This window comes from Coloeus monedula (assembly GCF_965178545.1).
Source record: "Coloeus monedula genome assembly, chromosome: 7".
Taxonomy (NCBI): Eukaryota; Metazoa; Chordata; class Aves; order Passeriformes; family Corvidae; genus Coloeus; species Coloeus monedula.
Genome location: NC_138787.1, coordinates 5,223,624 through 5,251,448, shown reverse-complemented (window position 1 = coordinate 5,251,448; position 27,825 = coordinate 5,223,624). Strand labels below are relative to the sequence as shown.

At 42.8% G+C, this 27,825-nt stretch overlaps 1 protein-coding gene across 1 annotated transcript in view; it reads right to left on the bottom strand.

Annotated features, from left to right (window-relative positions):
• Positions 1-450: 450 nt before the first annotated feature.
• MAP2 (microtubule associated protein 2) overlaps positions 451-27,825 on the bottom strand; it is a gene marked incomplete at both ends in the record, with an annotated part of 73,954 nt that continues 46,579 nt past the window's right edge. The window contains 7 exon segments of the mRNA XM_082285206.1: positions 451-666; positions 1,316-1,428; positions 1,926-2,007; positions 3,511-3,603; positions 19,265-19,608; positions 21,761-21,914; positions 27,394-27,455. Of these exon segments, the coding sequence (XP_082141332.1) occupies positions 451-666; positions 1,316-1,428; positions 1,926-2,007; positions 3,511-3,603; positions 19,265-19,608; positions 21,761-21,914; positions 27,394-27,455 (1,064 nt within the window).

Genomic DNA, 27,825 nt, shown 5'->3' with positions numbered 1-27,825 from the left:
TTTAACCTTCAATAACTTACAATGGGCAACTTTTCTTTTTTATTTCACCATCTATCAAAAGAATTGTGAAATGAGCAACTTGGGATATTAACAAGGCTCTTCAGAAATAGGTGGATGGCCTTCAGGCACATGAAAGGTAAAAATGCATTTTATCATAGTACAGTACTCCATGCAAGACAGAGCAGAGCAACAATAATTGTCCAATGTAACATACTGCTGTATATCCATATAAAGCCAGTGTCTTCCTGTTGTAAATGGAGGTCAGGCCAATTACTGCATCTATGGAATTTTTTTTTTCTGTTTTTTTTAACTGTATGGTAACTACAAGTCTTGGGATGTAACTTAGTATTAGACATGGTAAAGAACGAATGTAACACCTGCTCTGAGCCCATTCCTGCCAAGAGCTCATGCCTAAACATTATTACTTCATACAATGCAAAATGAGCAAATTCATAACCCCTGCTTGGCAAGGGCTGCCGTGACATCTTCAGCGAGGGTTGCAAGCTGGGGCGATTCAAGCAGGTTGATGCTTCCAGAGGACGAGACGTTGCTGAGTCTGCGTGGTGAGGCCATGCTGGACCTGCCCGGTGACTGCGTGATGATCTCAGCCCCATGATCGACACGGGCCTTAGCATGCTCTCTGAAGTTTAGCTTCTGGCTGTCAATCTGCTCCAGGAAAGTAGAGAATTTCACACATTATATATTCACCAAATTATCTCATTATAAATAATCATTTGGTCATCATTTTGCTTACTTTTAAAAACTATTAGAAGGATTGAAGTTTCTTCACTCCTTAGAAAATTGAAACTGGACATTTTTTCACATTGTTTAATAGCTACTGGCTTACTACGTTACATTCTCTTACCATTTTTGTCTCTGATGGATGCTTTAATGAGAAGTACCATTGTTCCTAGCTGAACAAAGTTCATAAGCATTATATGGGCACTGTGATTTGTTTTCAAAATCTGTATTTCAAATGTTTGTGGGAGTGATCTTACTTTCAGGATGTTTTCCTTCTGTTTCACAATGGAGTCCTCATCTCAGATCATACCTGTGCTGCCCAACAGTCCCAAACAAGGATTATCTTTAGGGGAAAAGACAGTGCACAAACTACATGACATTTCACTCTCAGCTTAGATGTATCCACAAGATTGGTCATTCCAAATTTCAAACAAAATGGTATGTGAGTGTGCTTGAAAGAGGATAGACAGATGTTTCCTACTCAATTCAAAGCCATTACTGAATTCACAGCTCTCGTAATTTCACTGGGCCAGGGGCACAGTGGGAGCAGTTTCTCTGACAGCTGTTCCTTTACCTTGACGTTACCACCACCAGGTACATGGTGGGCATTTTCCAGTGAACCAACTTTAGCCTGAGCTTTTTCTTTGAAATCCAGTTTCACACTCTCAATTTTCACACGCCCACCTCCTACAGAGGAAAAGGAAACACAGATTAAGAAACTGAAATGGTGCAGGAGAAAGTGCGACCTGAAGCATGAGTGCACTCACATTACTTTCCTTTTAGTTCAGATCTAATGGTCTTGGAGAAGCACAGAATAATGCTCTGCATGTTCAGTAAAATATAAAACTTTCAACATATATTTAAACTGTAAGCAAGCGCTGCAGCCCCACTGGTTTTCACATGGGATTTAAGCACATGCTTAAGTATTTCACTGACTTCAGTCTGTATTTCAATATTATGCCAGAACACCATCATTTGGCATTATTTATCACCTCTCTAAGCTAGGTGGTCTCATACCTTTATGTCTTTATATATTTAGTTAAGTAGTTTAATGTATTTTTATTACCAATGAGTATTTATTTTCTCTTTGACTGTAAAAGAGAACGGTATCATCCATGATTTTGAGTTCATGTAACAGTATTAGGTCTTTGCTTTGTCCCACAACCCAGAAATTCCTACAGTACCTGGTTTGTGGTGAATATTCTTCAGCGAGCCACACTTGGAAGTCACATGACTCAAGTCGATCTTCTTGGTTACAATCTGTACCTGTCAAAAGGGCACACATGCACAAATTACAGGACTGAAGAGAATTAAAAAAATAAATAAATAAATAAAAAATAGGCCAAAGCCCTGCGGAGAAAGAGTGAGAGACTTCTACATACCACTGGAAAAGGAGAAATGGTTAGTAGAAAACAGACCATGCCACAAAGGAGGAAACTTTCCACCTAGGGAGATGACAGAGCTGGGTTAAGCTTTACTATTAGCAAAACGAAGAGGAGGATAAAGGAGATCATATTGTGGGTTCTTTCTAAAATGTTTCTGAGTCTCCTCCTTTCAGAATGGGTCCTCCAAAGCCCTGCGCATAGCAGAACCCATCCTGTTTGCTTCTGTCTTGATTATGCATCCTGGCAACTAGGATATTTTGGTGACTGTTTTTTTCTCCACCATCTGTTTTGTACTTTTCTGCATCTAAATATGGTATGCATTTCCTGTCAATCCACTATGGAGAGTCTGAGTAATCTACACGTGTACCTCCTGCAGCTGTACCTGAGCAGGTTGGGGTTCAGCCAGCTGGCTCAGTGCTCACTGGAGAGCAGCAGCTCTGGCACCCTCCCTCCTGCTGCCAGCCACCTTGCCATGGCTGTGCTAAACTCAGCCTGGGAACAGCCACAGAGTGACACTCCCATCTTGCTTGCACTCCCAAATAGTTCCAAGATGCGGCCCACAGCCATATGCATTGAGCTGGCAGGTCCCAAGAGATCATGGCCCTCCAAGCCAGACAGGAGCTCCAGGGTAACTGCAATGCCACTGGCTTGCTCACCACACCACCAGTGACTTACGCCAGCACCGGCAGCTGTATTGAACCTGTCTCGATCAGACATGCTCATACCATCAGCTCTTCCCATCTGAGGGGTGATCATTTCCATCAGGACAGTTGTAGCCACCTTACGGTATTCTAGTGTGCCTGATAAAACCAACAGGTGTCTGGTCAAACCCTGGGCCACCTCAGTTTCTTATACTCGAATAATGCTGTGACATCAGCACTCAGCATGCTGGCTGATCACACCCTCTTCTCTGAGCTTTCTCTGTCCTTCTGTTTTATTTTTCTTCTTCCCCTCTGCTGAATGCACATAACGGAAAGGTTAGCTGAGGAAGGACTGGTGCACTAGAAAATGCCCAGTGGGGAGGCTGGAGTCTCACTGTGGGCTGCAGTCTCTGGAAATTACTTTCTTGGGATGCTCCCATGGAAGAAAGGCACTGAACCATTTTGGCTCACACTGCACTTTCACTTGGGCATTTAGAGATAACCCTTCTTTTATAATTTCCTTTAACTGTCCAAGTTCTGAAAATGTGTTGCGCTCTGTAGGGAAAGATCAAGAGGCCTCCACTGCACACATAGGGCTCACGTGACTTCCAGACCAAACTCACATGTGAAACAGCAGCAAGAAGGAAAGTAGTGCTCAAAGGAAGGGAGACAGAGGGTTCTGGTTATGTGAGGTGGGTCACCACAGTGGAAGTGCCTGTTCACAGGGTGTCCATACTACTTACATTTCCTCCCCCTGCAGAATGTTTGATGTTATCTCTGGAACCACACCGGGACTGAATACCACTAAAATCGATCTTCTTGTTTAAAATCCTAACCTAAAAGGAATTGGAGGTAACTTACTATATACCATACACACACTCAGGGTGCAGGATGAGGAAACCAGGGTAATTTGCCTCCTGCAGTGACTCCCTCTTCTGACACTTGTATTGAAATGTGAGAAAGTAAATCCCGTCAATCTCTGTGCTTAGTATGTTCACACAGCATCTGTAAATACATTATGCTGCTCTTTTTCTACCTCACAAAGTGGTGGTGAAATACAAAGGGGAAAGTTTTATACTGGGAGGTATGAGAGGTGGCTTTTCCCTGAAAAATTTGATGAACTCCATGCTTGCCTGTCCTAAGCTCTATTGAGTGATGTTCAGTATTTCTGCTGAACTGGCCACAAGAAGATGGGAACCCTCCTTCCCACAGCTCAGCACTCCAGCCTTTGATGCAGAAATCCCAGATCCAGCCAGCACAGACACAGGCTGAAATCCTGAGGTATTCCAACCCTTCTTCTACCATACAGCCGTAATAGCAGCTACATACATAAAACAGACCTCAGTGTCCCGGGAAAGGGGAGCAACAAAATTACTTAAAACTGTAGTCAGAGCTCTCTACTGCTCTCTCTCTTTATTGTCATATACTACAGGGCAAGGCAGAAAACAACAGCATCTGGAAACCTAGAGCTGCAATCACTGCATTTTGATTTCTGATGCTGGCCACAGATTTGAGCACAACTACTTTCTAGTACTAGCAGCACTGTGCTTCTCCCCTGTGTTTTTCATCTCTTCACACAAGATAAGGTATGTGCTTTTCCCTCGATGATGCCCTTACCACATGCCAAGAGTCCACATTTTTAATGTTACCTTAGCCACAGATGTATTGCAGGCATAGGACAGTGCCTGGAGGCAAACTCTGTCAAGGGCAGGCCATGCTGTCCCATGCTTGACCCCCATGGCAAAGCAGTTTCTCTACTTAGCAGAACTCAGGTGCCACCAATAATTGTACTCCCAGGGAATGATGTGCAGCTGGATGGCAATTACTAGTGAGCAGAGACAGCTGGCTGCACACCTGACTAACACCATTTTCAGATTTATTTCTGAGCAAGAGCAGGGGGTTGTGCTCATCAGTAATAGAGTTTTCAGGTGTGTGAGAAGGTGTTTCTTTCTAAGGTTGCACCTGCCTTCTTTGCATCAGAGTGCAGCATATTCTTTCTCTGGGTTAAATATGAAATCTTTAATCAAATGTTACATTGGATTTTATTTTTATGTATTAATATACAATAGGAATTTACACTCTTTCCTGTATAGAAAGCCACAGAATTTGGGTAATTATGCATTTTGCTAAATGGCACTTACAGAGCCTTCACTGACGTATTACTTAGCACAGCCCTGTTGGCTACTGTTGTAGGTAAAGCTACAGTGACTAACCAGTACCTAGATAAGACAGAGGGAAATGCACACTGGGGTTCCTTACTGCAGCTTCTCACCACTTTGGGAGCACAAAGCAGGAGCAGAACAGCTGAAGCAGTCAGTGGGAGGAAGTAGAACCCTATGAAATTTCTGCTTCCTGGCTTCAGGTCTCCAAACTGCCCCAGGTTCCCTGATAAATCTGAGACAAATCACTCCCTCTGTGCCTCACCTCTCCAGACTAGGAAAAGACGATTTGCCCTCTTACAGGGGCATCAGGTTTTGCAGCTTTTGGCTCCTGCAGTGGGGATAACTGCACATTTAGATACTGAGTTGAATCCTCTGGTACAGAGCACCTGGAGTGCACCCTTAACTTAAACCCAGTAAATTCTCAGAAGAAATGTTCAGAGGGTAACTCTTTGCAGCTAGTATGAGTAAGTTCTTCACAGCAAGCTGTTTCATGGATCCTTCTTATTACATGTAACAACTAAATCAAACCTTTAGAATGTTAAGATTCTTTTAAACTTTCTTTTCAGTTTAAAGCAAAAACCTTGCTTTAACTGATAAAGATTTGTGGTGATGGCATGCTCAGCAATAACAGTGATGACAGCACCAGCAAATCCCACAACTGGTAGGTCACCAGTTGGTGGATTTCAAAATCTTCAATAGTCAAACTGATTTCTGTCTTTCCCCCCTCCCATCTGCTTATCTGTCCAAGTAAACCAATGTACGCTGAAATATGAAAGCAAATGCCTTTCTAATTTTATGCTTGTGCTTTCTCTCAATATACTGTTTGTTTAAAAATGTACCCCAGTACTATATAAGACACATGTCACATCAATTACAGAAACACACATCAGATGTGCATTCAGATCTGGTTCCCAGAGAGCTTCTGGCCAGACACAACTGGGCAAAACAGAAAGCCTTCCTGGCACTTTCTGAGCACATCTCTCTCAGTGATGGGTCAGCAGCACCTCTTAGCTACGGCCAAAGGGATTCATTTGCTCTGAAAATGCTGATGCAGGCAAGACCTCTGCACTGTGGACTGGGGGCCTGTAGCTTAAAATGGAGCCAAAGGAAGGTGAAAAGTTGAGGCAGTGCCTTTGATCAAGTCCTAAAGGTTGATTTGCACTCCGAAGTCTGACAGTTTAAGAGTCTCATGGCCCATGGACCTGGCTAGCATATATATAGAGAACCAATCATCTCAATTATCCTCTCCGTCTCACTGAAATGTGCCCGTGTGCAGTGGGGCCAGCAGGAGACCTATGCATCATTTGTGTCTTATGCTGAGGGCCGGAGAGAGCTGAGTGACGTGGATGCATTCTACTGGTCATCTGGCACAGGGAAGAACTGCACTGATTCAGGTTTTCCCTGATGATCTGTGTCACCCTTTCCTGGGATATGTCAGTATCCCTGGATATATTTATATCATAACTGTCCTCTATAACTCAGTGTTCCACAAATGAATGGAGCTTTGTTTCCTGTAGATTAGGGCTTTAAACTGCTTAATTCATCCATCCTATATACTTCAGCAAGCCCTATCCCCTCTAGCCAGCATTTTGTCCCAAGCTTTCTCCCAGGCCTGCTAGACTGGGTGAACAGGCTAATACACACCAGCCAACTGTTTGTTGTCCCTGATTGTGGGGAGGGGCTGAGTTCACTGCCTTTACCGCAATGACGGTCTTAACGCTGAGTCTCTGTTTCATATTCTGCCAACAACCATCACTCAGTGTGGAAGGACTGCCTATGTTTCTCACCACTGCTCCCTTGCCAGCACTGGCTGAAGCTGGCCAACAAGTTCCAAATGAGTTGAGAGAGGCTGAGATTTGCCAGCCAGCCAGTGTGACTGCAGGAGTGGTTTTGTTTGAGGAATCAGACTGTAAAAACGAGCGGGGGCTTACCAGAAAGGGACAGGAACCATTTAGGCTAAAGAGAAACTTTGGCTTGCAAACAAAGAATGTAAACTGACCTATGAATCATTTGAAGCTGGCATCTGGAGGGAAGTCTTTAACCATCAGAGCAGGGAGGCTCTGGAACTACCTCCCTAGGGAGCACAGCTACAAGAAAATGGTAAACTTTTATGATGGCACTTGATGAAAGGAATTAGATGATGTAGCTGCTGGCAACTGAGACAGCACAAAAACCATGACTCACCAGGAAGGTTCTCTGTGTTCTCAATGTGTATGTACATCTTGTGTGTGGGTGGAGGTGTGGTAGGGATGCACATATATGCACTTCAATTGTGCTGAAATTTAAATGCAAGATCAAGCCCGCTCATGCTCTCATTTAGGAAAGGGAACATTTTGTTGGTAGCAAAATGAAAGTCTGTGGCAGAAACAGCACTGCCTTCTATTCACACTCTCTAGACATCCCAACAAGATAATGTCCTGACAAAGTCCCTTGTAACCTTTGCTCTGACCTGCCAGTCTGAAGTGGGTACATTCTCTTCTGATGTGATACTGGTTTGCCCAGGTATGCTGGAAAGGGCCTGGAAGTCAGTATTTTGATTAAGATGAAGCTGAGGTTCCTCAGCATTTGTCATAATTACGTGAAATTACACCACAGTGGAAAATTAAAGCCTTACAGACAATGCCATGTTTATTCTACAAAACCATATTGCCCAAGAGAAAACCGGCTTCTGTCTGAAGTCCTCATAGGCTGACAGACCTTCCCCTCACTGTCCCCTGATGATGCCTCAGCAATGGTCCAGAACCAAAGCCCAAGGCAGACTGTGTGCCAACAGGCACACAGTATGGCCTCAATGACTCCCACTGCTTCCAGAGAGTCCCTAGCAGGACTGGGAGAGTGCACTCCAACACCACCTATGCTGTTTGGATGCTACCTGTGAGAGCTCTGGGCAATGTGGAGCATTTATGCATAGCCTGCAAGGAAAACAAGTGTTGAAGGTATTTTTCTCAAAGTTGATTTAGATGAGGCCATATATTGTTCTGCACTCAGCAGAGTTAACTAATTTCCTTCCTACTCCTTCAGAGGCCTGACTGGCAATCAGAACAGCTGGGGTTTGTTGCCCAAGGGCAACATCACCACTAGAGCACAGGGAATAGTTTTGGGTTAAGCTGTCTGGCACAACAAGAAGACAGGCTCTGAGACACAATACTTGTGAATGTTCCAGTCCGATATATGCCTCCTGTTAGCAGAAAATGAGTTGGATTTCAAAGACTCTATGTACAACAGTTTGCAGGTCCTCCTCTGCCAGTACTACACCACTGTGTTTGTGATGAGCAGAAATATGTAGAAACACTGAAAGGAAGGTAGAGAAATGCCTAAGAGAATTTAGTTCCGTTGTGTTTATCAGTTTAGTTCACTGCTAAAGACATCAATGTCCAAACTCTGCTTATGCAAGAGACAGAATTATATTCCACGTCTGCCTAGAATAATTCAGTTCAGCTGGTTTTCACAAGAAGAGAAAAAGCCCCTAACTTATCAACATCTGGGCAGAGAGTCCATAACTGGTATATATTGAAACAGATATTTGAAGAATAAAAATTGTGATGCTGATGAAATTACAGGCTCTGAATATGTTTTTCAAGAAGATGATGGCTTTTGTTCTCCCTGCCTTGCAATTAGGGTCTCTGAGAAGCTCTGCCAAAAACACTGCCTAAAGCATTTAAAAACACTCTAGCTTGGCTCTACTTGCTGTTTGAACATGCTGTGGAGCTGTGACACTGGGAAAAGCTTCCAGACTCCTAACAGCTTATCTAAAAGGGAAGGTTCCTTCTATTTACCACAGCAATTTGACTGAGCTATATCCCGGGAACTAGACATTATTTCAGTGTTTGATCTCCAAGTTCACGGCTATTTAAGTGAGACAAGAATTGGTCATGCACAGGAAGTAAGGTTAAGGTTAAAAACTGATTAGAATCAAGAGAGAGTCCAAGTGCTTCCAAATTCCAAGGACAGATGACACTGGTCTTCATGCTCCTGGCAGAGGCTACAGGGAGAGGAAAGGGAGACGGAGGGTATTTATTTGGCACAGTACAGTCCTTGAAGAGAAAGACTGTGCCTCAGATTTTCCACACCTACAGACAGGGCTTGTGATCACGTTCAGCCTTTCCATTCCTGGAATAAGCGGATACATACACCAGCAAGGCTATCAGTCCAGAAGCTAGTGAAATTCAAAATAAAAGGCTGTGCTGGACATAGGCAAAATAATGTACTATTCTCACCCTGCTCTTAGTAAAGAGTGAGCAAGGTACAGGCATTTCTGACTTTTAAGAACATACTGAGAGGCAGACACTGAGCAGATAATATTTCAGCCTGAATGTTAAACTGTGAAACAAACAACTGAAAATAGATACTTTCAATGGGAAGTACCAGTGTGGTTACCGGTTAGCCTGTGGTACAAGGCACACAGAGAGGTCTCAGGTAAGACAGTCCCTAGTACCAGAGACTTCTGTCTAGGTTAGGGTGAGAAGAGAAGCCTCTCCTAGAATGCTTTGTTCGGTTATGGTAATGTACCCCAGTTCTACATTTCTGGTTGGCCGTTGGCCACCCCACGCTGTTGCTACCTTATATGTTTCATGTCCTAGAAAGTTCTCCACTCCAGGTTCCCTGGATGGCCTTTGCCCCTCACCACTCCCCCAGATCTTCCCCATTGGTTCCCATTCCCTAGTCCCGCCTTTGTACTGGCCCTGTGCCCTCAGATCATTGGTCCCTGGCGCTCGCCCCACCCCCGTACTTAAACCTGGACTCTTCATTGTTCTCTGTCTTCGTCCCTGGAACCGTTCATGGTGTGGCTGCAATAAACCTCCGTCCGTGGAACCCCAAACAGAGACCCTTCCTGCCTCTTTGCCATCGACCCATATTACTAGAGCTATTCATGTGTTTGTGCATGCACATGTGTGTGAGTGTGTGGCGGTCCTGCCGAGCGGCTTATGAGACCTTTTTGGAAGAGCAAAACATTTTGGAAGAGCACCTCACGCTCCGGCACAGAAGCCACGGAACTTGGGTTAGCGATATACCAGTAAAAACAGAAACGGTATCTTGTGATCAGCCAAGTCTTGAATCCTTGTGTAGGACAAGTGGCTGATTTACAAGCTTCTTTCCACCTACCTGCACGTAACTGTACTAAAGTAATTAATAAGATGGCCATACTGAGCTAGGCATGTCCCTACCAATAAGGAGGAAAGGCCTATGGAGAAATATTGAGAGGGTCTACATAATTGTGCTAGAAGTACAAGGTGAAATGACCATTTTCCATGCTAAAGAGTTTACAGTCAAGAGACAACAGCTGAATTTAACAGAGAGTTCAAGGAAGTGCAAGATCCCTGTCAGATGAACTGTAGCACATTCTACTATCACATTTCTCACTAAAGCTGGGGAGCTGATCAAAGGAACTGTAAAAAACTACTGAAGATCCACACCCACCAAATAAAAAAATCCTGGGAGTGCAATTAATTCACCTAAAACACAAAATCCTTGGTTTAATACTCGCTTCAACAGCAACAACAACAACAACCCAACAACAAACAACCTAACAGATTTTGCTAAAATTCAGAGTCCAATACTTAAATTTTAGACACAACAGTTCCTACTCATGGAAAGAGTACTATTAGCTTCAAATATCAAGTGTTGAGCATCAGGTATCAGTTTCCCAAACAGTTTCTGTATCTTTGAAAAGAGATGAGTTTTGAGTCACTACATCTGGAACTTCTTTACTCCAGCATAATGGAGAAAATTAGGTTATTCAGTCCAAGTTCAAAAATACCTTGCAGTCACCTCTTTATGCAAGCTGGCTTTCCCAACATTCAGCAGATATTGCCCTAGCATCTCTTTATTGTTCAAATCCAAATTTCCAATATAAAACCTAAGGTTTCTTTTCTTTTCTTTCCTGCCCTTTCCTGTCTAACAAAACAAACTTTTTCTAACCTTTCCATGCAAAATGGAACAGCTCTGATCCAGACTACATATTGCCCGAACATTTTTCCCAAAACAACAACCTTTCTCATTTTATTTCTCAAAATCTAGACTAGTTAGATCTCAGCTGGAAACATGTCCTTTGCTGAGCTTGCTGCTGGGATAACTCAGACTTTCACAGGAACTGGTAATTTCAATCTACTCTAGGGAAAAAAATACAGCTTCTCCCCATACTTATTAATGAGAGAACAACAATGCACAGTATATCATGGTTGGAATTTGACTCTTCTAACATTAGCCAGCTAAGAGTTGGAACTGGTTGCATATGCTGCCAGCTGTAGTTGGTGGAAAGATACTGAATCGTCCAGAAGTGGTACCTTCAGCCCTAAACTGAACATCTGACTGGCAGAAATCAGGGCACTGCTGCTCACTGCCTCCAAAAAATGGAGAGACATATGGCTACCACAGTGGGTAGAAGTTTTGTTGGTGGCTAGAGCTCATGAGACTGCTTGGGAGCCTCTTGATTGTGGTTCACAGTTTGCCTCACAGGCAGGGTGCACGTTTTACAGATGGGTTAGGTGCTGCAGTGATGTTATGCTGTCACTGCCATAGAGGAAGTCCTAATTCCCTGCTCATTTCTAGCAACCAAACACCCTTCCTCAAAAAAGGCCTTCTGAAACTTCCTAGAGGCTGGCAGTGATTGCTTAATTTTTCTAAAATATGTGTCAGGAAGAACATCTAGCTTTTTATCTGGAATAATTCAAGATTTAACTGTACAGACTGTACTCAGGCAACTTCCTTTGAACAAGTGCAGTCTGAACACAGGAGCTGCAAGATGTTATTTTCTGTCCAATCTGCAATTATCAGCCAAAAGTCTAAATTTCATTAACTTAAATAGGTTTGAGCCCTGACAAGAGTTTTGAAAGTGTACCTGTGTATTGGGTTGACCCTGAGTTGATGGACAGTCTTTAAGACCAATTACGCTTCTCACAATTTACATATTTAAACCGCACAGACAGACGGGACTTCCCCTTTTTGTCGGAGCTCGCCTGCTGGAAGGTGGGGGCAGCTCGGGGCCTCCCGGCCCCGCCGGGCCCGGCCGGGCCGGGGCCACTGCCCCTTTCCCCCTTTCCCCACGCTGTGGCACGGACCCTGGGTGGCTGGGGGGGGACTGCCTCAGAGCCACAGGCAGCTAAAACCAGCCATGGACTGCTCACAGCTAAACCCATCCAGCGCGGCTTCTGGGGACCGGCGGGTCCCTCTCCTCTCCATGCGGAGCCGGCGGAGTCAACGGGAGCCGGCAGAGCCTCCTGTCTGCAGCCAGCACACTTCGTGCTGAACTGAAGAGGACACCACGCAGCCAGCAGCACAAAGGGAGCGAAGCTTTCCCCACCGTAAAGGCTGAACAAGAACACCCTTCAACATGGCGGCGTCGGACTCAGAGAGAAAGAGAAGTGAGCCATGTGGGACGGAGCTGGAAATGGCGACTGGGAGAAAAGAGGGCGGGGCCGCGATTCTGGCGGGCAGCTTAAAAGAAACCTTCTTGCATGCCGTGGTAAGAAACTGTAATACCACAAACTGTTTGTCTCTTTAATCCATTTGAAGAACATGGGGGGATGGAGTATCTTCGTGTGCCTGTGAAGATTGTGAAGAATGCCGATGTCAGGCTTTATAGTAGTAAGAGGCTGTTAGAGACTTGTGGCAAAGAAGAGCCTTTGTGTGCAGGCCAAAAGAACTTATCCTTAAAAAGATGAATAACCCCATGTGATGGCCCATGTTTTGCAGTGTGAAGGAACTGTGAGATTTTTCATGGGAGAGATGTTCTACACACAGCAGATTGTTTGTTTCCGGGCGGATCTGCTGTTGGTGGCAGTTTGGGAACCACGTGCAACTGAAGGAAAAACCCTTTTTTCCCTTAAGCATAAGAGAGAGACTTTTCAAGAACTGGAACGCTGACTAACATCCCATGTTCTGTTATCCCTTGTGTGAGCTAGGTAAAAGGAGAGAAGTACTGGCTGGAGGGGGGGGGGGGGGGGATTTGTTTTCGTTTTGTTATTGTCTCTTTACTTTTAATTCTATTAGTAATAAAACTCTTTCATTGTACTGCAACTGTTTAAGGTTTGTGCCTGCTTTGCTTTTCTCCTAATTCTTATCTCACAGAAGGAAAATAAGTAAGTAATGAATATTTTGAACCAAAACCACTACATTTAATTGGTGTTTCCGCCCGGTTTCGAACTCAACCCGCTACAACCTGAAACTCCTAAATTCTCTTCACATTTGTAGATCTGCAATTAACAAGTGGTGAATCCGTTTCTAATTTTCAGTGCAGAACAAATCCCTTCAAATATCTTGCAAATCCCCAAATCTGGGAATGTACAAAGAAAACAAAAGCAGACTGACAGAGATTAATTTATTTTACAGTTTTGAATTATTGAGTTGACAAATGCACAAACTTATTCCAATGAGTGCAGCCAACAATGTGGAAACAATTGCTTCCCAATCTCTCAGCTACATCATGCAACAACAGCCATGCTGCACGTCAATCCACACCTCCCTGTACAGCTGCCTCATGTGCCTCTGGCTAGGGAAGGCACCAAGTTTGGCTCTTATAAGCTCATTTATGTTCATCACTGGCCTGTGCAGGAACATCCTCTTAACTTGGCCCTAAGTAGTTTTGACTCAACTATGTTGCAGATCAGAATGGACTGGAGAAAAAGCACATGATGGGCTGAAGGAGAGCGGGATCCAGCAACAGCTCAGACAGCACTTTTTGTGAAACCTTGCTCTCCATCACTCTTTTGGACACTCTTCAGCAGCCATTGCACCAACAGTATATAACATATAAACTTTCAGGTTTTGTGCAGTCATGAGTGTTCATAAAGTGCAAAGACATGTGAAACAGCAAAAAGAGGAGGAATTATAAGACGCCATCTCAAGGGAAACTTAACTGAGAATTTTGACCTGCCTTTCTCCAGGAGGTGCACCAACCAGACCTGTCTGTGTCTGTACTGACTGCACCCTGGCACGCTGTCACTAAGGCAGGGAACGTGCCAGAAAACCACTGTTCTCTGCAGACAGGGTTGTAAATTGTGATGGGGGACTGAGGCATGTGTTGGGGGTGGAATCTCTCCTGCCACCCTGATGCCTTTTCACTGGTCCTAAAATCATGAACCAGACACAGTTAGGGTGATGAAAAGGGATTACCTTTATAAGGATCCTTAGGTGCACAATTCGTCAAGAGGAAAACACCAAAGATGCACACACAGCATAATGTATATACAATTTTTATAGGTTTTGCAAATTAGCATATCCCCAATTAGAAGCATAGTTGGTGAGGTAATCCCCCCAGTTCAACTCCTTTTCTAATTCCCCCTCCTCTAGATAGGGACTAAACTATTTATAAAAATGTTTTGAAGAGCTCGTCTCGGCCTTGGTTCCCAGGAAGAACCAAGATAGGATAGGAGCCTCGGACCCCCAGCTTGGAACCTTTGGAATGTGTTTTGTCTGCTTATTGGGTAGGGTAAGGAAAAGTACTGGAGCTAGGCTACAAATACAATAATAGGCTAAAGAGCTACAAATATATGTGTAAATAATACAGAGAATATATAAAAGAAGACAAGGCAAAAAAAATCAATTTGGCATCAATGCACACTGATTTTGAAGGTCCTCTGCCCACCTCTGAGATGTCCTCCCAGTGTCAGTCTATTTTATCATCTAACACATATGCCTATTTTCCTTGCAAGCATTCCTGTGGTTTTTGGAAAGCATCTACTGAATAGTGGTGTCATCAATTTTTTCAGATTTTCTGACCCATTACTAATTGCACTTTGTTTTTTACAGTTTAGGAAAGATGGTAAAGTTCTTCCTTAATCCTCCTAAAAAACTTCAAGGAACATTTCATTCTTCAGCATGGCTTCGGTTTCTATGTGTCATCTTAATTCCTACAAGGTGCCTGGCTGTCACTGTAATTAGTGGCATTTTAAAGCTTATACATGTAATTCTAGTCTGTGCAGCTCCATTCACTTGATGAAGCTCTGCTGTGTCACATCCACTGAAGTTCTTGCCCATGGCTTAGATTTTAGGTATACATTTTAAGAGAAAATCAAAAGAAATCTACGTTAGTTTTATCCTTGGTTGCTGGCCTATGATGCATTATAAATACTCTGCCTTGACAGGAATGAAAAGACTCAGTGCACTTCTGTACTCTGATATGGTACCAACCACATTCACAGACAGAATTTCAAAAAGAAAACCAAAAATCTGAACCAAAAAAACGCAACAAAAAATCAGTCTTGGCATCTGAAATAGATTTCCAACCCCTTCTCCCAGCTCTTCATGCTTCCTTTGGGCTGTCTGAGAAATAATGGATGCAAATGGGTTACTTTTGAAAGCACAGCATTTCCTCCACAGCTGATGCAGTGTGAAAATCCATCTGAAGCCCAGCAGACATACCCATAAGCCAGTTGCCTCTGAGCTTTGCCAATAATGATATATTTCACCACACTGTAGCATAAAGAGCAAACCAGACAACTACCTACTGGCTGCATCACAGAGCAGAGAAGCCCCTCATTTCTCCCCACTGCAGAATACCAATTAAACGTATCTCAAGCCATCTCTTCCTAGCAGGAGCTTAATGCAGTGCAAAGTTAACTTGTTTCTTCCCCTAAAAGCATTTTCTTCACACACCACACTCACACAACCCCCATTCAGGTGGAATGGTTTCTCCCCTTTTCTTTGTTTCTGTGGAGGGCAAGTCAGAGCTGAAATAAAATCACTCTGCTGTCTGATGAGCTTTTGATAAAATTCCAAGCTGAAGCACTGCACGTCTTGATTTATTTAGAATTCAGACATCCACAAGAGCTTCTTCAGTTTTGCACCCCAGCCTCTGGCAGTTTCAAAGTGCAGCTTTCTCTAGAACAGATCAAAGAGAAGTCCTTGTGCCAGGTTTAAATATACTGCTGGAAAAAGGATAGTCTGTCTCCAAATTACACTTTTGGGCTGCATATCTGTATTCCTTTAGTGATTTGCATGTTATATTTATGTACTTGCCCAGATATATGCTGGGTTTTTCTCTGCTTGTTTTTCCTGTGGCTATTGCTATCAGCACTTCCAGTTCAGGTTATAAAGCAGGTTTCTGTTTGTTTCATGTATCATCACTAAATGCAAATAGCAGATAACAGTTCATTTCAGCCAGGGTAATATTGCGACCAGACATTAAAGAACCGAGCAGACACAAGGAAATGAAATTAGCTTTCATGTGTTGCTCTCACAGACCTTATAAAATTCAACTGTAGAAACTGGAAAAGATTTATCCCAAAACTTCTTTTCTAGACTGAGAAACTATGGCATAAACGAGACATAAAGGAAAAATTCAGTGAGCTTCTCTTTGCCCAACCTACAGCTCAGTGGTCGCATACCACTGGAACTAAAAAATGCTTTAGCTTCAGTGACATTTTGTTCACCCAGCAGATTTCCCCTGTGATGCCCACAGCAGTGAAATGCCAGCTGCTGTGCCATCCTTCACTGCTCAGCAAAGACTTTGAGCAGCTCGTTAGAGCTGCTAAGGAAATTTAGCTCTCTAGTCATGGTGTCTACAAAGAAATACAATTTGCTGTGGCCCCCTGGTCTTCTATAATTGTTAACACTCCAGAGAGAGTAACAAAGAGGAGGAGGCCAGGCTGCCGTGGTGCTGGTTTTGGGCCCTAAGACCAACAGCTGGGCCAATATGAGGAATGCTGATCCAGAAGCACAGTCTGAACTTGTGTTGCTGGAGCCCATGCACACCATGACCATCTGCTACATGTTATGTCAAACGGAGTGGAGCTCCCATGCAAAATAATCACACCTGTCAAAATAAAGGCAGAAGGACCTTTGCTGAGGCATTATATTCTTGACTTTATGAGTAAATGGCTACTGTCCAAATCCTGGAAAGTACTGAATGTGTTAATTTACCATGAAAACAGGATCAACACCTTAGAGATATCTTACTGTTTAAAATATGAGCCTGTTCTTTTTCTCTGGAAGACCTACAGCAGGCACAGGGCTGCCATGTTAAGTTTTGATCCAATTAATTATTTTTTTCTGGGGCAGCATTAGGCAAACCTCACTGTTCTCTAAGTTCCACTATCAATTCCAACACTCATACACATACATATATATGTATATATATGTAAGTATCTGATCTGGAAACACTGTGCAATCCAGCTTTCTGGAATGTCCTGTTTTCAGGACAACCGAATGGGGAACATGTTCATCACCCTGATGTCCTGTCCCTGGCGGCAGTTGAGAAATGAACCCTTCATACAGCACTCACATTGCCTTTGCTGTAGTAGTAAAGTAAGTAAAAGGGAGCTGAAGGCTCTGGGTGTTTTTGCCATAGGGTTCTGTCTAGAATCAATACAAAATACAGAGGTACTCCTCACAAAAAATACATCAACATAATTGTTTACACATGTAAGACTTGAGTTGTCCATATTTTTAGCATAAATGTTGGTAAGCTGTATTTTTTTCCTCCTTCAGCTTCTTTGTTGCTAAATCACAGAATATCTGTCAGGTTATTATTGGTTTTATAACTCCTTAAATATTAACCGAATGGATGGCTTCCTCCTGTAAGCTAGAACAGTTCTTCCAAATGGAAAGAAAAGGAAATTGCTTGGACATAAGTTTGGCTTTTAATGCCATCTGTGTTAGCATTTCTGCATTGCTCAAAAATGAGGGAAGACTATTCCAGCTCTGGCTTTGGCTCTGCTTGGTAGAATATCAAGCAGAGGCTCCGAAGAGGAAGGTATAAGCACCATACCTCAGCAAGATTTATGGTACTTCCTATCTGACTTTCCCTCAGTCTCCAAAAGCTTCTGCTTAGCATGAAAGCCTCCATTTTTACTGCCTCTTCCAAAATTTGGTGAGTTCTCTCTGTAATTAACAGGGGATTTCAGCAAGGCCAAGTGCAAGGTCCTTCACGTGGGTCAGGGTAATCCCAAGCACAAATACAGGCTGAATGGAGAATGGATTGAGAGCAGCCCTGCCGAGAAGGACGTGGGGGTGCTAGTGGATGAGAGCTAGACATGAGCCGGTCATGTACACCTGCATCCCTGAAACCAACCATGTCCTGGGCTGCATCCAAAGAAGAGTAATCTGCAGGTGGAGAAGGGGAAGATTCTGCCCCTCTGCTCTCATGACACCCCTCTGGAGTACTGCATCCCCAATATAGGACAGACATGGACCTGCTGGAACAAGTCCAGAGGAGGGCTGTGAAGATGCTCAGAGGGCTGGAGCACCTCTGCTACAAAGACAGACTGAGAGAGTTGAGATTGTTCTGCCTGGAGTAGAAAAGGCTCTAGGCAGACCTTAGAGCCCCTTCCAGTGCCTAAGGGGCTCCAAGAGAGCTGGAGACGGACTTTGGACAAAGGCCTGGAGTCACAGGACAAGGTGGAATGGCTTCAAACTGCCAGAAGGCAGGGTTAGATGGGATATTGGGAAGATAGTCTTAATTGTAAGGGTGGTGAGGCACTGGCACAGATTGCCCAGAGAAGTGGCTGATGCCCCATCCCTGGAAGTGTTCAAGGCCACATGGGAGCGGGGTAGAATTTGATGATCTTTAGGGTCACCTTCAACCCAAAGCATTCTGAGATCCTTTGATTTTGCCATCCTACACACAGGTTCAGTCTTTAGCTGAAAGCAATCCTTATGAAAATGTGCTTGGTTGCCTAACTGCAAGGTATGAAATTACCTCTTTTTTCAGCTTTTAATCACATCAAGATGTCACTGAATTCTTGTTCTTTCAATGAGAATAGAAAATCTGATATGCCTTACAACACATTCTTATGTGTGTTAGACTTACATACACCCTCCAGTTCATACAGTTTAAGCCCTGTTCTGGCTTATTTGAACCCAGGAGCCAGAAAACCAGTTAAGTCTAATATCTGCCCCCTTCCCCCATCTTTACCGTGGGGTGCATTTATGAAGTTGGAGGCTGCAACCCTCATTAACTTCATCCAATACAATGCACGTCATATAAAATGGCCCAGGAAAAGGCAAAGTGCTGTGTGATCCCGCTAACATATACGTGGGTTGATTTTCAACTAGTGTTAATTAAACAACCATCTTATTTTTTTGTACTGATAAAGACTAAGTAAGCAGCAACTGCTGAGACTCAGGCAGAAACATATCTATGGCATGGAGTGCAAACTCCTGTTCGAAATTTTTTAATGTTATCTCAGTTAGGCACTGTTAGTTTTCATATGGCAAGATAGTTTCTGAAGACTGTCCTTGTCCTTGCCATTTAACATCACTTAAACAAGCAAGGGATTTGGAGAACAGAAGTAGCTTTACAAGGCAACTCAAAATGGCTCCTATCCTATGCCTATCACAAAGGTGCACACATAAGACTAAATAACGTATGGATGAACATAAAGGGTGGAATCCTTACCTGCCCTCCTTTAGGCTGGTATTTGATATTATCCGTTGACCCAATTTTGGACCTGACATTCTTGAGGTCAGGTAGAGGCTGATTAATAACTCGCAGCTGCTTTGGAGTGGCTGGAGATTTAGGAGGAGTGCGAATTATGGCAACTTTTTTCTCAGTAGGTACCAGTATTGCAGATTTGGGGGTCCCAGGAGTGTGGGGAGTTCTGGAGTAACTGGGTGTCCCTGGAGTGCCTGGGGTACGAGAGGCATAGCTTGGTGGTGTCCCTGGAGTGATGGCAGTGGAGCCAGGAGTAGTGGGGGTAGAAGTTCCACTTTTCCCCGTTCTGCTACGAATTGGCTCTGATCCTACATTCAAGAAAAAAACCAGCTTTAGAGCCACAGAAGTACAGCTCTTCCTCCCTTTGTACCACCAAAACTGCATCCCTGCGTACCAAGTAAGACACAGCTCTTTAAGATGGCAGTGCTACTGCTGGAACAGCAGGCTGAATGTGTCTGTGTCTTACTTTGCTAAACAACCTGCCAGGAATTACCTTGTCATGAGAAGTTGAGCTATTGCCCCCACAGTGACTGAGCTCTCCATTCTGTAACACAGGAGTGCTTCCCACAATGCCTATGCTTCCTGCAAAGCTGGCTAAACAAGGCACATCGTCACATTTATTTCCATTTTGGGGAAAGGATGAGAAGCATCCTTGGAATCCAACCTTTGGGACTTCATCCAACCAATTTCAGTGGATCTGGGCAATAAACTAGAAAGCAGTAAAAATTCTGATCATATTCCTGAAACGAAAGGCTGTGAGTGCCTGGCTGATGCTGTTTCTCATACCACTGCCAGTAAACTGCAGATAAACCCCTGGTGGGCATTCAGCTGGAGCACAAGCTATAGCTCTGTTGTGCAGGTGAGTAGATGTCCTCACATTCAATTGCTATTTTTCATTAGTTCAGTGAAAGAAAGCCATTACCAGAGGCAACCTTGATACAAAGTCACATCCTGCTTACTGCTGCATGCAAGTTAAAAAAACCCAACTATATCATTTTGTAGCAGCTCCATTCAGTGTTTATGGCACTGCCAAGTCCTTTTCACGGAGCACAAGGATCAGTTTAGCTGTGCTTTCTACAGCCAGCTCTGCTCCTGACTCTCAAACATAAATAAACAGAAGCTGAGATATCTCCAAAGTAAAATTTTGCTGAGAATACTCATGGAGAGAAAGACCAAAGCCATTCTCAAAACCTGGGAACCCTAATGCTGAATAGGTGCATGTATGTTTTCACTCTTCAAATGTTCAGAAATTATAAATCCAATGGGCCTCTCTAAAGAATCCAGTGGGATGAAACAAATTCTTATTTAAAGTATTTGCTAATAATTCTGTTTGTGCAATGATGGTAGCCCAAACCCAATGCACTCCTGCCCCTGTGGCTCAGGAGACACTCTTTGCTGTACATGATTCATTAGGCAGACTGAACATATACCACTCACCTCCTGATGCCTTATTCATTTCCCTGAACAGGTATCTTTCTTTCCAAACCCTAAAGCTTCTCTACCATCTGAGACAGAAAGGGAATTACTTTATTCCCACCTCTTTGCAGGTCTGGTATATTTATTTTTCATTCCTCAGCCCTTCACCACACTGCCAAATGCTTAATGGTCTCTCACTCCTGATCAGGAGAATGGGCTGGCTGCTGTGGCAGCTGGAGGTCATTCTGCTTTCAAAAGGTCTCTGTTTCACCTTTGGAGCGTCACTTAGGAAATTCAAAGGACTTTTTTTGCAGAATTTAATAATCTACTTCCCTTAAGCTGTCTTAAAAAGGGCTGAGATTGGTTTCTCAAGAGAGAAGACAGTCCTGCTGGAAAGCAGGAAACCACATATGGGTTCTAAGGCCTGGCTAAAAGTTCTGGGGTTATTTAGTAAATAGTCTTTGTCCTGCAATTTATTTTGGCTTGTGATTTGATGACTTTGGTCCTCATAAAAGGAACTTAGGTGGTTCACTATCTTAACTGCCCTCAGTGAGTCACGCTGCTAGCTAACATCTCAATTCTCAGCAGAGATTTTACCCTAGGATTAGAGCACAGGGAGATAATTACTAGGAAACAGCAAATTAATGACTGTAACCATCAGGTTCACTTTTCCAAGATCCATCAGAATATTTCAGGTTACCTATTTCAGTTTTGACTCATTATTTCTTGCTGCTGTTTGTAAATGCTCTGTGTTAAATACCTCACCCAGCTCTGAGCTCCCTGCAAAGGCATTTTCTAGTATCAGTAATTAGTCTGGGCAGCAGTCCTGGCTCTGGCCACTGCAGGTGCATCTTGTCCCTGGTTTCAGGCACTTGGCATATATACAAAACCAGTCTGTGGGCTCTAATTTCCAACACCACACCCCAGACCCACTCCTCTGTGTCTAAGGTAGGGACACATGATGCTATGCAATGTGACAAATCCAATGAGGATGAAGACAACCACAGCAGTAGAAGGTTAATACGCAAGAAAAAGATAACGTACGGGTGGTCCGTCGTAGTGAAGAGGAAAGAGAAGTTGTGAGCGAGAGGGAGTTCTCCTCTCTGTCTCGGTCTCCTGATACACCTCGTCGAGGAGGAAGGATAGAGGAAGGTCTTGGTAGAGATGAACGCTTCTCAGGGCTCTTGCTTACTCCATCCTAATAGCAGCACAATAACAAAGGAAGGTTTAGTTTTCAAAACTCACTCTTTGGGCTATGCTTTCCTGTATCTATACACAGAGGAGAAAACCTTATCCTATGGCCCAGTTTGCTCCTCACACAGGAACCTGAGGGGATCAGTCACCTTCCATGCTCTGCTTTAGCTCCCTGGTGCTTCTTTACTGCATCAAAACATCTTCTGATGACTATCCCAAGACACATAGGGATATTCTTGGATCTAAATATGGCTGGATCCCGCAGTTGGCTCTTAATAAGGAAAAAGGTGAGGTTTTTTAGTGCAAGTTGGAAGTAAAAGAACTCTCTTGAACTCAAGTGTGAAATTCCTATGTGAATTTACCTGCAAAGTAACTGCACTACTGATGTCCAGAATACACCATACACTAGATTCGTAGGTGTCATGTGATTTTTGCATAAACAAACACTAACTTGTAATTTCTTAGGGAGATAAATTCTTAGCTACAGAGGTTTTTTGCTGTTGTTGTTGCTTTGGGCTTTTTAATCCCTGGAGTGTGGGATTATAAATCCTGTTGTTTTAATTCCTTGTATAATAAAATGTTTACTTTTTGAAATCAGTACATACCTTCTCTTTACCTGAGTAAAGTAAACCTCTCTTTACCATTAAGGCAAAGGCCATGTATGTTAGAATATTTTTGAGCTTATGGGAAGTGCAGCCAAAGACAGACCAGCATAAGCAGACATTCTTCCTAAAGACAAATGATGATGGTCCCAACCAGTAAAAGACACACCAAGTACAGCATTAAAGAAAAAATGTAAGTCAATGGCAAAACCAATTTTTAAATGGGGACAGTCAACTCAGCATAATGTAGATTTGAAACGCAAGTGAAATGTAAACACAGAGAAGCTGGAATGAACTGCCAAACATATTTTTAAATTTATACTGTAACTTCTTCACAAAGTCCTATGCGTTGACTAAATTTGGTTCCTTGAGCATTTGGATTCTGCCCTATTCTATCACCTACTCCTGGTGATTAGAATTGTACTCTCCTACACTGGAGACTAAATTTGATTTCAAAGAATATTAACAGGTCAAAAATAACATTTTTTTAAACTTGGAAGGCGTATTAGTCCTGCTGTTCTTTACCACTTAACCACTTGCGAATGGCTGTAACTTCTTGGCAGTTAATGAAGTAGCATCCATACGATCAACAGAAAGAAAATATGTCTTTCTAGCTATAACTTATTTCACTTACATTTCCTCTAGAGTATCTCCATTTTTATCCATTTTGTAGCACAGATCTTGTAGCCTGCTAATCAGTTTTCCTGCCACTGGATGTAAGTAATCCCACAAGAGCTTCGCAGAGAATTACTCAGATTCAGAGAGTAGATAATGTGTTTCATGGAGTTCACCTGCGCATCTCTAACTCTCTTAACTAATTCTGCTACCTTACCTTAGTGTCTGATTTTGAGTCTCTTGGGCCTGCAGAGGAGGGCCGAACAAAATAACTGTCTGTATTGAGAAAAGTGGCCCTTTTAGTGGTTAATGAGCAAGCTGAGCTGGGTCTTGGAGGAAGCAATGACTTTGCTCTAGACTTTGAGGCAGGAATCTTTGACAAAGAGGCAGTCTAGTCATGAGAAAACAAACAAAACACAACATGAAGCTGGACAAAAGGAAAATACATGCAACGTGGACCAAAAAAAAAACAAGCCAAGCTATGAATTAGTACTTTTCCTGTGTCTGGTAATGGTCTCTGCAGACCTGAAAATCATGGAAGTTTCAGTTTTGTGTTGTTTGCCTGAAACCACCTAGGCCTGGACAGAGTTACTGATTCTAGGAAGTGCCTTTTTCTACAGATGCCACTTTGGTCTTGTGTTAATAGGAAAAAACTGGTGCCAGCTGGGGCATTTCACTGGTACAACTGCTGGTTGGCTGCATTAGAAACAAGTGCAAAGCTACAGGAACACCAAGAGATCCCAGTCCTTTAAAGCTGAAATATATCCCTCCAGGCTAAAATCAAGAATAAAAGTGGAAATCTTAGAAGCAAAGTTATACCAGTATTCCCACAACAGCAGAAGGATAAGACAGCATTACTTCTTTTGCCATTGTGTACAGACAAAATCCCTAACACACTCTAGATACTGCTCTGTGCATGTGGTGTCACTTCACAGAAATTCATAAATTTATATTGACTGTATGGAGTCCTGGGATGAGGAAAGCCATATATGGTTGAAAGGCTGACACAGTATGTTATTGTGAACAAATACTTGTTTGATACTGAATAATGACAACATCCCATTGAAAGAACAATTAAACACCAACAGGACAGACAGAAAATCTTTGTTAATACTTAGGAGCACGTTACTGCTTTACAAAAAGGAATCTCCTGGAAGCAGAATAGGGCTACTTACTTAAGAAACACTTTTTTCTTCCACAGGTGTAACTGATACTACAAAGAACAATGGCAAAGGAGTTACTTTGGTAGTCCTGATTATCTCTGTAGTCATACTAGCATGAAATTACACATAGGAATAATCCCAATGGGCCTGTCATTCTGGGATTTGTACTGAACTTTAGCCATAGAAAACTTGGCATTTGATCTCAATCAATCCCCTAGACTTTCTCAATGCTCAGAAAAGGTGCATGAGTTGCTTTTAAGTTGTCTTGTTAGAAAATGAGAAAAGAATGGGCTGTCCAGCTCTGACAGGTCTCTGGCTTAGGCTATATACCCAGCCTATGGAAAACTGAAGCTGGTGTGCTGAACATCATCCATGACATCACCCACATGCTTAAGAATTGCAGAACTGCGTAACAAGCAATTCCAATCCAACAACAGCGCTGAGAGGAGTTCTACTGGATGTAATCCTCCAGACCAAGTAGCAAGACAAGAAATTAGGATGGAAGCGCTTTACTAGCAAGAATATATTCCCATTATGAGTTTTGCAACATATTTATGCCCCTTTCTTTTAATACTTATTTTACTGTCTGAGAATAAACAGAATAAAACCAGTGAATAATTATTTACACAGAAACTACGGAATATGTGTTTCTGTCAAATCAAAGACTTTTCCAGACTTTGACTGGCTTGTCATAGTTCAATTTATGGGTCTCATCCATTTGTGAAACTTTGGGTCCTGTTTAGAAATCCATGAAGGTATTTATTGATGCTGAAACTCTATGAAAGCAGGATATCTATGTTGGGTGGCCCCAAGAAGCAGACATTCTGCAAGCACCTTTCACCTAGCTTTCCAAACTAGAGACAGAACTAAGCACATGTTATTTGAGGCCCAAATATTCATTCTGTGGTTTTCACCATTTTCAACTTGTGGGTCATGTAAGAGACTGGAAAACTCTTACAGATTAAGGTTCTAGTCACAGTGCAAAGACTTTTCACTCATATTGGTCAGTGTCTTCTGCGAACACATGAATCTAATGTGGATGCTAAAGATGGACAACACTGAGATCTGTCAATGGGACAGATGGGGAAAAGGCATGACCCTGAGCTACTGCACAGCTCTGGTTATCACAGTCTAGATTCCCTCCATGTTATTTAGGTAACAAGGCACTTTTTAGCATCAGTAATAGCAGCAGAATCTGCCCAAAGCTGGTTGAGCAAGTGAAGAAACCATGTCTCAATCCCTGCAGAAAAACTCTTATTCTCTGTTAGCAATTCATTACCCCCAACCTCTGTTGTAATTTATGTTGCTGGTAGGGTCAGCTGTCCAGAGGACAAAGATCTATGTAACTCTCACTGAAACTCAGGGATTGCTGAAGTGGGGATGCAGAACCCGCACTTTACTTCAAGGTGTTCCTAACACATGGCACATGTTTTCATCATCTCTCTGTGAACTGCAGGTACACAGCTGCTTCCAGCAGATGGAACTATTTAGCCTTGCCTGAATTTGTCCTGTGTAAACTGCAGTCTGAACATGAGTAACAAAACTGACCGGGCTGGATGATCTAACACTACCAGTGGAGAGGAAAAGGCTGCACTTGAAGGACATAAAAGCTGAAAACTGCAAATAAACAAAACAACAAAAATAGGGAGAGATCTTTATAAAAGCAGAGGCTAAGTCAAGGCACAGAAGAGAAAATGTCCAAGAGCTGTGTGAGTGTGGCAATCAGAGAGGCAAGGCAACAGAGAGAAAGTAAGCAGGGGACAGCCTTCTGATCTGTGCTATAACATAAGGGGCAGGGATAGGAAAGATATACAGAAAGATAATTTCACGGAATGATTTTGCAGTTCTTGTACTAGAACATTCCATAAACACTGAAAATGGGCAAGTATTGGCTTCTCTTGTGCAAGTGTTGATGGTCTGTCAAGAAAAGACAGTAATAAAACATGCTCAGACTCAGCCCAGAAACCTGCCCAGATCTTACTTACTGTACTCTAATAGTTTCCCACTTATGAGCTGGAATGGGTCAGACCTGAAAAATCACGGTTCCTCCAAAGCTTCCAATTGGTTATACTGCTCTCAGCACTACCAGTTTCTTATGATTTATAAAAAATGTGTAGCACTTCGTGTGACATAGCTTTTTGTTCCCAAAGAATTGAGAGTCTGGTTTAGCAAATGAAAGATGTCACCCATGGAATGTACTAGGAAATATATTAGGAAATTTAGAGAAATTCTAAAGAAATTCTTAATTGTTAATGATAGGGGATGGCCCTGCTCAGGGCCAGGAGCTGGACGCAATGATCCTGACAGGTCCCTTCCAACTCAACTGAATTCTATGATTCTGTGATAACAATGACAAAGTGTCGTGCTGCAGATGTCAATTAGCATGTGTCACTGTCATGGAAAAAAATAATTGCGTAGGGGATAGTGAATGGAGATTGGTTTCCTGGGGATTTTGGAATGATGGGACGGACACAGAGCAGGGTCAGCAAGGAGCAAGGGAGTCTTTGCAAGGGAGCCAGACACAGGAAGCAGAACAGGCTGTAGAGCAGATGAAGGGAATGCAAGGCAAGGCAGTAATCTGACAGGTTACAACACAGACAGTGGCCTAGGAAGTGGTCATTCTGAAAGCACTGAATCACATATAAATTCTACTGGCCAGTAACTTCTACACAGGCAGGGCCCCTGCAGAATACTGGGCTATGGAATGGTGTACCAGGAGATATGCAGCAGTCCTGGGAGAGGACTTCTGCCTACACAGCAGTTGAGCAAGGTGGCAATGCAAGTTGGGTGCTGCAGGAAGGGCCAAGATATGCAGCTTATCCCACAGAATGGCCTGGCTTAAAATGCTGACCAGACTCCAACTCCTGCAGTTTGGAGCCTGTGTGCCCCTCTATGGATCTGCAAACTGTCACCATCTACCACTTGAGACTAGACTTCAAAGGTTATTCATGAAAGGTGGTTTTAATTACCCTTTGAAATGAATAATGAATATGGCAAACAAATTTTAAATTGAACACACAATTACTTACTGAATTAAGACAAAAAGATATTAAGTAAGGGCAAAAGGAGATTATAAAGATGAACAATAAGATGATTTACTCACTGAGAGCTTTTCCTTTGCTTGTTTAAATACAGCAGGAGCCTGGTTTGTTTCACCACCTGCTGCTGAGAAATCCAAAGAAAGACTTGATAGTTAAAGACAGTAATAATAAGCATTTCCATTTAGTACACTTGTTAGAACAATTAAATGCCTTGAAACTACTGTGCAAAGCAAGTACTTTGTGAATTACCTTCAGTGAACTGTATGCAAAAATGTACTTGCCTTTAAAATTTCCTGTATTCATCTTACTTGAGGTAAAATTGTATTCTATGTGTTTCAAACAAAACAAAATTTTGTATTCACATTCCTAGAAGTCTATAAATTAAAAGAAAAAAGTTCCAGAAATAGCTGACAAATTTAAGAGTTTCTGGTCAATCCTCAGGCAACTTAGCATCCTGATTTCCCATTCAAAAACCAGTGGTCAAAGTCCAAGAG